This window comes from Arvicola amphibius, chromosome 2, assembly GCF_903992535.2.
Source record: "Arvicola amphibius chromosome 2, mArvAmp1.2, whole genome shotgun sequence".
Classification (NCBI taxonomy): domain Eukaryota; kingdom Metazoa; phylum Chordata; class Mammalia; order Rodentia; family Cricetidae; genus Arvicola; species Arvicola amphibius.
The window spans coordinates 92913701-92930451 of NC_052048.2; the positions used below are offsets into that span (position 1 = coordinate 92913701).

Here is a 16751-nt window from a genome sequence, read left to right on the forward strand (position 1 = left end):
GAGCTACCACCCTATCCCATCGCTCCCCCTTGCTCTAACCTTACTGTGTTTTTCTCCTGTATCTTGGTGTTTGACCTTCATGAGCATTGCATGGGCTGCCTCCAAACACACATGCATAAGAATGGTGTTGGGTGATAATAGGCAGTCAGCAAAGCTTGGTTAGGAATGGTTCACCGGAGCCTAGTTTAACTAGGTGGCACCCCCAGCTTACCCATGCTATCCTCACTAAGTGAGAGGGAACAGTAGTGGTAGGTGCAACATCTCACAGACCTCTCTGTCCATGCATCTTCTCCACCTCACCATGCACAAGGGCTTCTATTCATGCATGGAAGTGTCATCTCTGGGGGCAGAATTTAGGTACCTTGGTATCCGATGAGTAAATAAGCTTTGCTTGGTCACAGCTACTTGAAAAATGAATTGGATGGAATCATCATATCCCGGTGTCATTTAGTGGTACTAAGACAAAGGGAAGTGGTTAGGGGGAAAAGAGGCACTTGGTAAAAAGTGCTTTGAATAAAGAAAAGAGGCTGCGGTGTTTGATATAAGTAGGCGCTGGCTCTACAGAAGTTATGTCAATTAAAATAAAATTGATAGGCTTTTCTTTTTTTTTTTTTTTTTTTTTTTTTGGTTTGGTTCTGTGGCTCATGTGCAATGCAAATCTAGCAGTCCCCATCCTAGGAAACACAGTGGACTGCCCTGTGTGAAGAAGCCCAATTCCAGGCCTGCTCCGAAAATGCCAACCCAATTTAGAGTCCTAGATGAGATTTCTCCTCCCCAGGGTCAGAAGGATCAGTTATGTTCCATCGTGAAACATAAAAAAGTCGCATGCTTTCTCCTTCCGACTAACCCTGGAGGGCACCCCTCGGCCGCCCACCAACTGTGCCTCCAGAGTTGTATAGGACATAATACGCTGTTGGCGCCAAAGTCACACTGAGATAAAGTTTATTGTTACATAGTGAGCATTTGTTTTCCAGAATGAACAAATCTTCTGTTTTCTTTCAATGTTACATGCCATATTCATTGCCCTTCTTGGGGGAGGGGCTGATGAGGAGTTGGAAAGTGACTCCTCCCCCCTTTCAAATCCAAAAAACATCTGCTCAAGGGTATTCTTCATAAGCCATGGCAAGCTGACCCCTGACGATTATGAACATCAAGCTGAAAATTATAAATGAAGAATTAGGGAAATAAATCAAATGTTAGAAATTTATTTGGGACATCTATTGCCACCTTTCTGGAAGCCTTTGAAATGTCAAGCAGAAATCAATACATTCTCGTCATTGTATTTTGCTTTCAATAAATAATACCTTTGTGTCTGTAGATATATAGATAGATATACTTAATTTATCATTTAGCAGGATTTTTAAGTTTTATGCTGCATTCATCCAAAAACAGCTCTTTCCAGGTTGAGAGGATACAAATGAGGTAAGAATTAAGGCAAACCCAAAAGGCATGCAAATGTAGTACATTTATAGTCACTGATAATACAAGCTGTGTGGGGGCCAGAGAGGGAGCCAAGGGCCCCTCCTGTGGGTCTGTCCAGTATAGTTTCACAGGAGAACGGTGACACAGCTGATAATTAAGTTACATTACCATGGGGGTCTCAGTGCTACTAACATTATATAATTAAGGAGACACAAGCATTAGCAAAACATGTACAAGAAATCATAGAACTCTTTGTGGCACGCTTCTGCCCAGGCTTTGGAGGAAGATTGAATGAAATGGTGTTACACGAATCACACTGTGGCCGGTTGCCGGGTTTGTTTTATAATATATGCTCTTAAAATTCATTAGCAAATGACATTCTCATGCACACAAGTGTTTCAAACACAAGAAGCAAGTCCATTGATAGGTAGTCCAAGCAATTGTGTGTGTGTGTGTGTGCGTGTGTGCGTGTGTGTGTGTGTCTGTGTCTGTATGTGTGTGTGTGAATAGCTGCAGACCGAATGGAACATCAAGACTTCTGTGCAGTCCAAGCATTGACATCAGCTCATTTCTGAATGTCGCACTGCAGGAGTAGTACAATGGAAGGGTCGCTTTTTGCAGCTTCTTTGAATTCATCCAGTGTAATCTGGTCGTCTTTGTTCTTATCCATCTTGCTGAAGATCTTGTCCACTCGCTGTTCGGGCGTGAGGCCATCCTCATTCATTTTCATCATGATCACGGTGCCCACCATTTTGTAGATAGCCTTGGGGGAAAGAACATGGTGGGTGATATTACAGGAAACCCAGAAAGCCAGAGAGCTTTTTCTCCCTGTCTCCCGACACCTAATCAGATCCTGTTTATCCCTCCAAACTTAGTTTCCCTTTCACTTCCCATGCTGTACGTTCCCATGGTAACCCATACCTCTTTCCCCAGTGGAGTATAATACACACTTTATTGATTGTGCTAGCTAGTTTCCTGTCAACTTGACATAAGCTAGAGTTACTTGGAAAGAAGAGCATCATTTGAGGAAGTACCTCCATCAGATTGCCTGGATGTCATTTTCTTGATTAGTGATTGATGGGAAGGATCTAGCACACAGGAGGCGGTACCAAGCCTGGGCAGGTGGTTCTTGGGCAGTATAAGAAAGCCGGCTGAGTCAGCCGTGTGGAACAAGTCAGTAAACAGTGCTCCCCTGGCTTCTGGTCCGTTTATATCTCCACGTTCCTGCTCTGCTTGAGTTCCCACTCTAACTTTCCTCAATAGGGGACTATGATTTGGATGTGTAAGATGAAATAAACTCCTCCCCAGGTGATTTTGGTCATGGCGTTTTATCACAGCAATAGAAACCCTAATTAAGACAATGTCTATAGTTGCTTTGTCTTCCTCAACAGAGTACATTCCATGAAACTAGAAATCCCATGTTTTTCTCACTTCTTCAGGACTTGGCACTATATTTGTCACATAATAAGGATTCTATAAGTATTAGTTGAGTAAAATAAATCATTTTAATTTAGGGACATGGAGTGAGAAGGCAGTAGGGGGAAGAGCCAAGAAGGGTGTTGGTAAAGAATGACGCTCCAGAGAGGCTGCAGAAGGAAGTCTGGAAAATTCTCTTTCAGAGGAGATAAGGAATTTAAATTTATGCCAGTGGAATTCTTAAATGGTTTTCAATGAGAATAATATAAGCAGATATGTGTAAATCTCAAGAAAATTAGATGGAGATGATTTGGGGGTGATTATCAGGCTTTGGAGCCGAAGAAGCATATAGGTCAGTGGTAAAATGGAGAGTCATGAATTAGGAAGAGAATCGGGAAAGAAAATGACGTATCTCATTTCAGATATTCAGAGTTTTGGATGGGGATGACAGTCACACACACACACTCGGTCTGGGAATTTAGAGAAAAAAAAAAAAACCGACATGATCCCAGCTGACAAGAGGCTCACAGTTTGTTTCGGCAGGGAGAGCATTAAAACTCAGCTTGCAAAGAAGTTAGTTCCGAAAGACCTGTAGATTAGCATGAGCGAAAGAGCAGAGTGAGGAGAGTCCCCCAGGTCAGCTAATTATCCACAGTTAATTCTCGATGCGGGTGTTTCCTAGAGAGGCACAGTTTTCTCTCGTGAAAACGGCCTTAGAGAGGTAAGTGCTCGTGGCTGCAAAGACTTTTCACGACAATGTGCGTACAAATACGTATAGCCTCCAAGTGGTAAAAACACACGTGCTCTACAATTAGTAAATGAGGACAAATCTGTATGGAGGGACAGTGTGTTAGCGATGGCAAAGAATGGGCTACAGTGAGAGCTTAAACTGAGTAAATCTCGAGAAGCAGGAACGTGAACCAGCACGGCCAGACACAAGAGACCCCCGCCAGAGTCATGGGATTCCGTTTATGGGCGGCGTCAGATCCGTAGAGGCAAACAGTGGCAGTTGCCTGAGTCAACTGAGGCAGTTGGTTGACAGGAGGTACAGGGGTATGAGGGGTCTAATTAAGGAATAAAAATACTTTGGAATTACATTATAGTGAGTGCTACAGTCCTCTGTAAATTTACCCTCCCCACCCCAAACAGCATAGAATTGTACAGTTACAATGGGTAAATTTATAGCCTGCAAGGTGCAACTCAATGCAGAGGTTTTAAATGTGCCTATTAGGGAGGGCACCCTCTAGGGAGTGTGTTCTATTCTAATTTATCGAGTTATCTCAAGTCCATTTCAATACAATATTTCATCATGTTCAGTTTTGTAGCTAGATCCTCTTGATCTATGATGGAAAAAAAAGCAAAAAAAAAAAAAATCTAAGAATTTTAGGTTTTAAGAGCGACAGAAGTTCCATTACATTTGTAGACAGGGTCCAGGTTAGCCCAGTAGCCTGAGTGTGCGCAAGGAAAAGACAGAGTCTGTTTCTTGTGCCTGCAAGTTTAAAAAGAGACAAGGACCATTCGCTTGTAGCTGTGATGTCCCCCTGTCCTTTAAAAGAGAAAATCAAAAGGTTTCTCATGAGGCAAAAGACATGAAGAGAAGTGTTATATTAATAAAGTCAGGATTCTGACAATTATAAACACAAGAGACACCTCTGGGGACCTCAGCAGCAAGTCTGATATCTCAGTAATGGTATCTGAGAATATGGCACCAGAGAAAGGAAAGTCCCAATAAGTCCTACACCCTAGGTTAGTACAGATCAGAGAAGGCATGCCTGACCTCAGATTAACCCCTAACATGCCACAGGATAGCCTACAGAATCCTTCTACATCGTGTGTCCCTGGGGCGTTCCCAGCACGCATCAGCAAGTTTCCCATGAACTTCCCTGTGGACAAAGTATCTTCTAGCGTGAAGAAATAAGTAAGCGTTTAGTCTGTCTCCCTGTGTGGACCTGCCAGTCACACCCCTATCTCTCTGCTGGGTCCAGCTGTTTCCTCTGCACCTACCTCTGTCCTCCTACAGATCTGTCTCCCGTCGAATCAGCACCCACCTCACTCACTTGTCCTTCTCCTCTGGGGTCAGTGAGCTGCTCAAGGTTAGCCACTTGTTTTTTGTTCGTTTGTTTGTTTGTTTTGCCTATCAGCCTCGCTGCTGCTACCTTGCAGGGAAGCTGGCTGTGGTGGTTTGAATGGGAATGACCCCCCATAGGCTCATATTTCTGAATGTTTGGTCCCCAGTGGTCAGACTGCTTGAAAAGGATTAGGATGTGTGAAAGAGGTGTGCCGCTGGGGACTTTCTCTGAAGTTTCAAACCAGCTCCCCACCCACGCCTATGGATTTGATGTAAACTCTCAGCTACAGCTTAAGCACCATGCCTACCTGCTTACTGCCTTGCTTCCAGTCTTGACGGTCATGGATCCACCCCCTGAAACTGTAATCAAGCTCCCAATTAAATACTTCTTCTGTAAGTTGCCTTGGTAACGGCATCTCTTCATAACAGTATTAGCCCTAACTAAGACATCATTCCTTGCTAAATTGTCAGCTGCAGGCTACCTCAGCTCAATGCAAGGTGGGAAGTCAGAAGGAGAGCAAGAGGTAAAACTGACCAAGGTGAGAAAATTTAGACCAAAGTGTGAGAGGTGTGGTTGGGCTAGACCTGAGTGTGAGAGGGTGTGGTTGGGCTAGACCTGAGTGTGGAAGGGTGTGGTTGGGCTAGACCTGAGTGTGAGAGGGTGTGGTTGGGCTAGACCTGAGTGTAGGAGGGTGTGGTTGGGCTGGACCTGAGTATGAGAGAGTGTGATTGGATACACAGCCTTGAGACACATTCCAGGCAGAAGGAACACAACTGAGGCAGGATATAAAGGCAGAAACTTAAGGGATCACAGGAGGAGGAAGAAACAGCTAACCTACGGATCTGGGTCACATTTCTTTTCTTTTTTTTTTTTTCCTTAGTTTTGAATGCCTGGCCTTAATTTGCCTTGCTTTTTGCCAGCTTTTCTTTTTTTTAAATTTTTATTTATTTTTACTTATTTATTAAAAATTTCCACCTCTTCCCCTCCTCCCATTTACCTCCCATGCCCCTCCCTTTCCCTCCCTCTCCAGTCCTAAGAGAAGTCAGGGTGCCCTGCCCTGTGGGAAGTCCAAGGCCCTCCCCCCTCCATCCAGGTCTAGGAAAGTGCATCCAAACAGACTAGGCTCCCAAAAAGGCAGGACATGCAGTAGAATCAAAACCCAGTGCCATTATCATTGGCTTCTCAGCCAGCCCTCTTTGTCAGCCACATTCAGAGAGTCCGGTATGATAATATGCTCGTTCAGTCCCAGTCCAGCTGGCTTTGGTGAGCGCCCATTAGATCAATCACACTGTCTCAGTGGGTGGACGCACCCCTCACAGTCCTGACTTCCTTGCTCATGTTCTCCCTCCTTCTGCTTTTCATCTGGACCTTGGGAACTCAGTCCAGTGCTCCAATGTGGGTCTCTGTCTCTGTCTCCATCTATCACCGGATGAAGGTTCTATGGTGATATGCAAAATATTCATCAGTGTGGCTATGGGATAAGGCCAGTTCAGGCACCCTCTCCTCTGCTGCCCAAGGACCTAGCTGGGGACATCTCCTTGGACACCTGGGACAACCCTCTAGGGTTGGCAAGAGACTTGGGTCACATTTCTTATATACTGAAAGTCTAAAATGTTGACCTAATTGAGAAAAAAAAAAAAGAGTATCTCTAAAACAAAACCACACCAACACACACATACAAAGCACTGGGAATATTGTCTAAAGTTATAATTACATGCCCTTTTCACTTTTTTCTTGAGACAGGGCCTCACTAATGTGTCCCATGGTTGTCTTGAGCTCTTTTTGTATCCCAGACTTCCCATGAACTTATAATCCTCCTGCCTTAGCCTCTTGAATATGGGGGCTATAGGTAGGCACTGCCCCATGTCCTTTCTGAGAGGCTTCAAATGAATATTAAAACATCTAATGAACCATGCTCAAGTCCAAAGTATACACAACCCCTGAGTTTAACCTTGTCACCAACCTCTCTCATCTGTAAACCCGAACAATTATTTCATAAACTACCGCACCTTCCTCTTAGAAGGAAATGCTTTAAGGGAAATCACTATACCAACTCCTGTATTTACCTTTCGCTTATATGCTCATGTATTTTTCTTTTGCTTTTTTTTTTTGAAAAAATTACTTACTTGTTTTATATGTGCAGGCCGTTCACCTACATGTGTGCCCCACATGTGTTCCTGGTATCCCAGGTGCCAGAAGAGGGCATCAGATCCCCTGGGACCGGAGTGACAGTCAGTTGTGATTTGCCATATGGCTGCTGGGAATTGAACCTGGGTTCTCTGCAAGAGCAGTCAGTGCTCTTAGCAACTGAACAATCTCTCCAGTCCCCTTGTTTAATTCTCAAATTTTACTTGCATTTTCAACTTTGCTATCCTTGAATCTGATTATAAATTACACCCATTGCCATTGTATGTTGGAAGTATGTAATTTGATTACATACTTTTGATTTGACAGGGGTTACAATTTAAGAGACTGCCTTGAGTCTTAGACTTTGGGGTTTAATCTGTGCTGAGACTGTGATAAACTATGAGGACATCTGAAATTTGCTTCAACGCATTTTGCATTATGATATTGCTCCAAGCCTTTGGGGGCCAGGGAATTGAATATGGTATTTTGAATGAGAATGGCCTCCCCTAGGCTCATGTTTGAATATTTGGTTCCTAGTTGGTGGAACCATTTAGGAAGGATTAAGAGGTATGGCCTCATGGGAGGAGGTGTGTCACTGGGGGCGGGCTTTGATGTTTCCAAGCCTACCACATTCCCAGTTGCTCTCTCTGCCTGGTGCTTCCCAATCTAGATGCAAACTTTCACCTGCTGCTTCACCACCATCCCTAGCAGCTGCCATGCTCTCTGCCATGATGGTTACAGATTCTAGAACCATGAGCCTCAAGTTAAACTGTTCCTTCTATAAGTTCTCTTGGTCTTAGAGTCTCATCATTGCAATAGAAATGTAACTAAGACAGGAAGACACTAGGCCACAAGGGCAGTACCTTAATGAATGGGATCAAGGTCCTTATGAAAAAGGACCAGTCAGATACTTGTCACTTCCGTCATTTAATCACCAGTAAGAAGGCTTTGTATAGATCAGGAAATGACCCCTCACCATGTAGCAAAAGTTCTAATAGGTCTTAATAATAAAAGCCCGGAATCAGATATTGGTGAAAATGCTGAGAGATCAGAGAGACAAAGGAACAAAACCACAGTCACCTTATCTCTCAACTTCCCACCTGAAAAAAAGAGACTGAGTTCGTGTTTCTTCCCGCCTTATCACTTCCTCTTGTCTGTCTGTAGAGACCTCCAGACCTCTATGGTGGCTAGTGACTAGCTCTACCCTCTGATCTTCAGGCAAGCTTTATTTGTACAAACAAGATATCACCACATAACAGGACACAGAATCTGCCAGGGACTCAATCTCAGATGTTCAGCTTCTAGGCCTATGATGGTTATATTTCTGCTGTTCATAAACCACCGGGTCTAAGGTATTTTGTTACAGCACCCTCTCCTGTCAATCATCCCCAGCCATCATGTATAATATATTCTGAGTTTGCCTTCTACCATAAACTGGGCAGTGTTTTTAGACTTTACAATGGCAATGTAGGACTGGGGTTCTTGAGATGAGAGGACCAGGGATCCTCCAGGTGGCAGCTGAGGGATAAGGCCTCAAGCAACATAGCCCTCTTCCCTTGTCAGTAACTTGAGGAGGCAAAGTCTTAGGGGGGAGCAGAATTAGCCAAAGAAGACCAAGAGGAGGGAGATGTGCAGAGAACTCCAGAAGTCTGCTTAGGGCTCTGCTAGGCTGCACACAGAAAGTGGAATTAAAGAAGCTCCTGAACAATTGTGCTGACAGGGCTGGTGACCATCTCCTGGCCAGCCAAAGTAGAGGGAGTTTGCAGAGTACCCGGAATGTTCAGGGGCGGGGCTATTCCTTTCTTCCTTGGAGAACAAATCTTGTAAGACTCTTCTACACTATCTCTGAATCTCCCATCCAACCCTGCAGCCAAGTCACTAACAGCTTCTAGCTTTCCAGATCCCATCAGTCCTCAAAGATGTGTCCATGTTTTTGGTGGTCTTTGGCTGAAGAACACTGATAGATTTTTTTTTCTAAATTTTTTTTCTGGACCGCATATTCCTTCTCCCTTGAAAATGTCTGCACTTTCTATTCTTTTTTTAACTTTGATTCATTTCTTTTTCTTCTTTGTCTTCTTCTTCTTCTTCTTCTTCTTATTATTATTATTATTATTATTATTATTATTATTATTATTACTATTATTATTATTAATGTGCTTGTATATGTACAAGTGCACATGCATGTGTATGTTTTGAAGAAAACTTTTGGTGCCATCCCCAGGAATGCTGTTCATTCATTATCTTTGAGACAAAAATTTGAGCTCATCAATCAGGCAAGACTGACTGGCCAGCAAGCCCAGAAATCCTCCTATTTCCATCTCCACAGCACTGGGATGCTTGTGTAACACGCTGCTTGGCACGTTTATATGGATGCTGGGGATAGAACTCAGACCCTCATGCTTGACAGGCTCTGACTCTGGACTCCCCAGCCCTGTCAATCATTCTCAATCTGCCTTACCGATTGCTCTTCATGTTCTTGTCTAAACATTTTCGTGCCTCTGGGCTCAGTCTTCTGAAACCCCCTTTTCTACTTGCATTCATATCGATTATATGCCTTTTTTATTTGCATGCATGAATAAAGTCCCATCTTACTCAGGGAAGGTCCTACCCACTCAGAGTGGAAAGACCTCAGTGAATACATGACGTCATTCATAGAGACCTTAGAACAGGCTCAGGGGCTATAGGAAAACTAACTCTGAAGAAAGCTCCTCCTTGGACTACCCTAAACAAGGCTTAGAGAGACCATCTAACCCACCTGCAACTGATCCATTTTTCCAAACAGCCCTCAACACTCTGAATAAAAACAGTACCATATAGGTAATAAGATGTGATATTCATCATAGCAAAGGAGAAAAAAAAATCACACACACTCCACCCAAAACAGATGAGAAATCCACCCACAAACCCTTGTGTGAGAATGCACGGGGTCAGGCTGGAACAATGGCTCAGCTGCTAAAGGCTAGGATCACAACCCAAAAGATGAAAATGCACAGGGTTGGAAGGAGGAAAAAAGAACTAGAAAGGAAAAGAAAGAGAAATAGCCCATGTCTGAGAAAACAAAGCTGCTGCCAGCGTCCAGGGAGCTACCTGGTGTGATCCGGGGACCCTGAGTGCTAACGTGGCTCATCTGGTTCTCACAGACACACCTGACACTCTCCAGTCACATATGATTGGTTTCATAGAACACCAATGGCCATGGCAAATCATGTAAAAGACACTCTGTAGACCATGTCTGAACAAGTCCAAATCACAGAAAGTCATGCATCTAAGACGAACAACCACTGCTTCTTTAGCAACCAAAGCTTTAGCCTTAATACTCTTAATTTTTTTTAAAGATGGGATTTGTTGAGGTAGTGTGCCATGGAGGCTTCTCCCTTCTCCATTATGTGACAGTACCCAGTGCAGAGTGAGCCCTGCTTCCTCGGACCCCACCCTAGCAAAATTCCCATCCTATAAGTCCTGATGACCTCTGCGATGATTAGGATTCATTGCCAGATTGATGGGATCTAGAATCATCTACAAGACAAATCTCTGGAGTATCCATAAAGGAATTTCTAGATGAGATTAACTGAGGTACAAAGATGTACCTTAACTGTGGGCGGTGTCTTTCCATAGGATGGGGTTCTACACCAAATCAAAAGAGGAAGCAAGCTGAGCGTCAGCACCCATCTCTTTGCTTGACAACCGGACACAATATGATCAGCTGCTTTGAGCTCCAGGCTTCAGCCTTCCCTCCTATGAAAGACTGGATGTAACCTTAAACCTTGCACGAGAATAAACCTCTCCTCCTCAGCATTTAGTCACAGTTGTGAGTACAGTGGCTGTGCTGGCTGGGCTTACGTCAACTTGACTGACACAAGCTAGAGACATCTGAGAGGAGGGAGCCTCAATTGAGAAAATGCCTCCATAAGATGCAACTGTGGGCAAAACTGGAGAGCGTTTTCTGAACTAGCGATGGATGGGGGAGGGCACCACCAACTGTGGGTGGTACCATCCCTGAACTGGTGGTCCTGCAGGGCTATGAGAAAGCAGACTGAGAAAGACATCTTGAGCAAGCCAGTAAGCAGTATCCTTCCATAGCCAGCCAGTTCCTGCCCTGCTTGAGTTCCTGCCCTGCTTGGGTTCGTGGTCCTTTGAAGATGAACCACGATGTGAAACGTAAGACAAATAAACCATTCTCTCTCTGAGTTGCTTTGGTCATGGTGTTTCATCACAGCAGTGGTAACCCTACCTGGGACAGTAGCCAGTGGCCCTCCTTTCTGAATTTGCCTTGGTTAATAATAAGTGCTACTTGTGTGACAGCAGGAATGTTTTTGGTGGTCTTTGGCTAAAGGGCATTAACAAAGATTTGAGAACAAGTTCAGGGGATAACGGGATTGGTCATGAGCAGGAGAAATGCGGCCAGAGGTCAAGAAGAAGAAACTTGGAAAAACCCATTGAGAAGGAAGATCACAGGGAGCTTGGAGAGAGAGCCAGGTTGCATATGAACATGAACAAAGGACTGAAGATTGAATGGTGAGGGAGATTAAAACAAAACAAAACAAAAAACAAGGCTACATGCTTAGAAAATTTAAGCTATAGCTAGTCTCATGAATAAGTGACCATTAAATAGAGAAGTGACATACTATTTGTTAAGCATCTTGGAGGGGTCCTAGACACACTGATGATAGAGCAGAAAAAGCCAGAGGAGGACAAGGCTCCTCCTTGTATACAGGGCGAGGATTAGAAGAGCCTGAGCCCAACTTCAGGGCTGGGCAGGCTAGAGGCAGGACTCCAGCAAGGGGGCTGTAGGAGAGTGGCAGAATGGGAAAGGGTTCTTGGGTTTGGGCTGCTGTCTACTATGCTCATCTCAGCTCTGTCTTGTCCATGATCTGTAGAGTATCTCTCTCCCCGACCATAGGGGCTGGGGCAGGGATGTACCGGCACACCAAGACCTTTTAATTTAATGAACGACGCCAATGCGTCCATCAACTCTGAGTGCCTGCGGGTTCTGGGATATAGCAGTGGGTGTGTAGAGCCCTTCTCTGTCCAGGATCTGTGTTTTGTTATATCGTCGATAGGAAGGGTCACCTGGGTTGATGACCCCTTCGCGGTAGGGTTAGATTGCTCTGGGATACAGTAGGCATGCTTGAGGAGGATTACGGGAAAGAAGGCTCGCTGGGAAGTATGACATAAATGGAGTCAGGTGATGTAAGGAGGAGCCTAAGGGAAAGGTTGCATCCTCCGCCCAAAGTGGAGAGAAGAAAGAGAGACTGAGCACTATGGGACAGCCAAGTGGGCTGGTACATCCAAGAAGCAGCACCCAAGGAGAAATGGTGATGGTGGAACCAGAACAGTGGGCAGAGGAATCATGGGTTCCTGCTAACACAACTGGAAAAGCTCTCTGGATTCCATGGAATCTGGAGGGAACCCCCTACAGCTTCACTGGACTTCTGTCCCTTTCAAACTGGTCTAAGGAAGGGGTTGCCATGTTCAACAGAGCCCAGCTAGATTAGAAACTGAAGACACTAACCCTGGCAATAAATACCCTTTGCTCTCAGAAAGTCCATTTTGTTGTTGTTGTTGTTGGTTGAAGACCTTGTACTGAGTGAGTGGCCACCTAAAGCTCCAGTTTTAGGTGTCAGGAAGGGCCTGGCTCTTGTTCTGTGACTGACATCCCTTGCACTGCAGTGGGAACCATGCAGAAGAAACCAAAGCCTGGATGTAACTAGCAGGCTCCCAGAGAGTGAGAAAAATAGCTCTAGGGGCACCTGCCCAATCTGGTTCTGGGGGCGGGGTCTTCCCTACCCACACTACCTTCTGTCCCTTCTCAAAGACTCACCTCAATGATCTCCAGCATCTCCACCCGGGTGATCTTGCCGTCACCGTCCAGGTCGTACATGTTGAAAGCCCAGTTCAGTTTCTGCTCAAAGCTGCCCCGGGAGGTGATGGACAGGGCGCAGATGAACTCTCGGAAGTCGATGGTGCCGTCACCATTCTTGTCAAAGGTGCGGAAGGCGTGCTGTGCGAACTTGGAGGCATCTCCGTAAGGGAAGAACTGCAAAGAAGACACAAGGCAGGGGTCAGAAACAGAAGGACGGACGGGCGCAGAGAGGTACCCCGACATAGAGGCAGGGGTGAGGAGCGGCAGAGAGGCTCACAGCACTGTAGTGTAGCCTGGCTGCTCAGCACGGCTGGAGGCTGTGCTGACCTTCCGTCAGCAGAAGGCACTGGCACCATGACGATCAAGGGAAGGGAGGCAGACGGAGAGGCCTTCTCGCCACTTATCCTTATGCACAGGTACAGAGCGTTTCCTGTGGTGGCATGTGGCTTCCACACAGGTGAGGTCTAGTCAGGACCTTCCTTTTTTGTAGCTTCTTTCGTCACTCTCCTTCAGGGACAGGGCGGAGGCAGGCAGTAGGCCACCTAGGTGGTTCAACATAAGCTTCGAGTTCCACTAGGTTCACCACACCACAGGAGGCAGGGACCTGCAGGGACCAGTTTTCTGCCTCTTTCTCTGGTGCCAGGACACACTGTGTCACCTCCCTGGGTGAGATTCCAGCCTTTTTTTTTTTTTTCCAGGGACTTTTCCTTTGCAGAACAGACATTTAAAATCCATTAAAAATAGAACATGACCAGGGCCTATTGTGAGAGACATAAAGGGCTCTCTTCACAGAACCTGCAGGCAACAGGCTGTGTGGGTGACAGAGACTGGATGGGAGGGGGGATGTCTACAGGAGGCCAGGACCTCTAGTGTCAATTCACAGTGGTCCTGCTGCCCCCAAGACAGGGTCCTAGTCCTGTCACAAACAGCAGGCAGCTCTGAGCACTGACCACCACATGTATCTCAAGACCCCCAAAAGAAACAAAACAAACTGCTCTGTCCAAAGCCCGCATGGAAGGTGTGCTTGCTTTTCTGGATGAATTTGTCCTAGGTAGGAATCAGTGGCAGAGGACCATGGTTGCTCTCTCTTGTTCCTGCCCTAAGTTTTGCTTGAGCAGAGGGACCATATGGTCAACTAATACTCATCTCTCCTTGGAGTCATTGTTACTGGGGCTGTGGGTAAAGCTTGTCTGCTGCGTTCTCCTCCTCCCTGCCCAGCCACATCTCCCTGCACTCAGAAGCACATTGGAAAGCAGGCGAGTTCCCTCCAGGTCCCTCGAGATGGCTCAGCACGCAAAGTTACCTGAGTTTGATTGTCACTGGGGGGTGGGGAACAGAACTGACTCCCCCAAATTGTCCCGACCTCCACCTGCATGCTATGGCATCTGTGACATTCATACACACATCATACATCACACACAGCACATGTTGACCAATAATAAAATGATTCATTTTAAAACAGTAAAAAGAAAATTTGCCAAAGAAATAAAACAGGCCTTTCCATATCAGGACTCAACATGTGTGACCTAGAAAAGACATCGAATAACAGGGGCAGCGGAGGCCACTGCAGGCTGTGGCTAGTACAGCGGCTGTCAATCTGGATCATGACCCCTTTGGGAGTCGCCTGACTTATTAATAGGGGTTGTCTAAGACCACTGGAAACATCAGGTATTTACATTACATTGGTATATAACTGTAGCAAAATTGCAGTTATGATGTAGCAGCAAAGATAATTTTATGGTTGGGGGTCACCACCACAGGAGGATCTGTATTACAGGGCTGCAGCCTTAGGAAGGCTGAGAACCACTCTTCTCAGTAGATGTTACTTTTCCACACTGGTTCCCACATCTGTCATTGTGCAGCCCAAATCACTCCAGCATGCAGAGACTTAAAACAAGGGCAAATGTTTCTATTTTTTTTTTATTATCTCAGACTAAAAACTTCATAACTACTTAATTTTTTCACCAGTCCCCATCATCCCTTCCCTTTTTTGGAAACAGTATCACTCTGCAAACCTGGCTGGCCTGGTACTCACTCAAAACAGGTGCCCATCTGCTCCTACCTCTCAAGTGCTGGGTTTACGAACAGAGAACAGCATTCCTGGCCATCAACCTTATCTTGTTTCCTGTCTCCTAGATCCCCGAGCACATCCTATCATCTCTCCCAACTTCCCCTATCTCTCCCAACTTCCCCTTTTCAGTACAAAATTTCAAGGATTTCTTTGAGAGCCATTCTAGGGGCTGGGGAGGCAGAAACCAACAGCTTGAAGCCCGTGTGCTTCTGGACTATATAGTCATTGCAGGAGTCATTCGGTGTCTGCAATGGACTTTTTAACTGCTAAGAGTCAGCAGAGCCCAGGGAACCTTGGGAGGGGGCGTGGTCTGCAGGGAAGTGCTTTCTTCCTCTTGGCCTGCTCAGCAGGATTCTCTTTCTCATTCATCCCTGCCCCTCTAGCTACTGAGGGGCTGGAATGTGAGGACTGGAAGCCAGGTTTTGAATGCAGGAAGGACCAAATTCATACCTGACACATCTCAACTTGCATGTTTGCTCTTTGGGCATCATGGGCGCCAGTGGAGGATGTCCCTTTTTAGGTGGGTGTTGTTGATGTGCCCATCTACCTGTAGGTAGGGCTGGTGCATGAGATTGGACCCTGGATGAGGGCAGAGCCAATCCTTCGAAGATCCCCTTAGGTGGTTTGTCACCAGAGAGCACTGGGCACATTTCTTCTTTCCAGGCATCTTTTGGAAGTGTGATATCCCCACCTTCTATGACTCTCAGCATACTTTAAGTTAAAGGGTAGCAGACAGCTTTGTCTAAAAATAGCTGGGCACTGTAGGTCAGTATATTAAAAATTAATTTAGAACTGGAAATTCTTGAGAGAGAAATCGATCACAGATTTTGGACTATGAAAGTTACACATGCCCGGCGCAAGGTCTATTTACTGATGCTATTGTGTTTACTGGGGAAGAAGCCGGTGATTACTTGAGAGCCGTCACGTATCTGGAGTTATGATTTCCTCTGAAAACTCCTTCTGCTGTGTTCTGAGGTTTTATGATTGGAGAACATCTCTCCTTTTGATGGCCTGATCTAACCTTGGATGGGTCATCACAGAAAAATGGAGCCACGCTCTCTTTAGTTTCTTCAAGAAGGAAATCAGGGTCACGAACTCAAAACTTATTTTTCTTGAGAAGAACGGAGCCTGAGAATGCTGCCATTTCCCCTCCCCCCCCTTAGTCTTCTTGGCTTTTCTCCAGCTCCATCCATTTTGCCTCAACTCCTGTAATAAATATTGATATGGAAGTAATTTTTGTTGGCCATGAATTTTTTAATTACTATTTTAAGGTAGGGTTCCCCTGTAACCTAGGCTGGCCTTGAACACTGAATCCGTCTGTTCCCATCTCCAAAGTGCTGGAAATACAGGCATGCAACACCACACTGGCTTTAAAAATGAACATTGAGACTACACCTATGTCTGTATAAGATACTAGTTTTACCTCATATATTTAATCCTTATAATAAAACCTGCTCTTATCCATTTCATTTTAAAGTTGGGCAGTGGTGGTACACACCTTTAATCCCAGCTTTTGGGAGGCAAAGACAAGTAGATATCCATGAGTTTGAGGCCAGCCTGGTCTACAGAGCATGTCCTAGAACTGCCAGGGCTACACAGAGAAACCCTGTCTTAAACCCCCACCCCCATTTTTTTTTTAATGTGGAGCTTGTTTAAGAACTAGGCTGTAAAGTTTACAGGGATATGAATTTATATCCATCCAGCCATGCCTGCCACACCTTGTGATTCTCTTAGTCGGGAACTGGTTGAGGAAATAAACAGAAATCCAGATTTGCTGAACGGT

General features: G+C 45.3%; 1 protein-coding gene across 2 annotated transcripts in view; it reads right to left on the minus strand.

The window, feature by feature from the left end:
* Window positions 1-1987: 1987 nt before the first annotated feature.
* Window positions 1988-16751, minus strand: part of Vsnl1 (visinin like 1) — a 66568-nt gene continuing 51804 nt past the window's right edge. Inside the window, exons 2-3 of one of the 2 annotated variants that reach the window (XM_038320227.1) lie at window positions 12856-13071; window positions 1988-2185 (exon numbers count right to left, since the gene is read on the minus strand). In XM_038320227.1, coding sequence (XP_038176155.1) covers window positions 1988-2185; window positions 12856-13071 — 414 coding nt within the window. The remainder of the gene's footprint in view (window positions 2186-12855; window positions 13072-16751) is intronic. The other variant, XM_038320228.1, reaches the window with a different exon arrangement.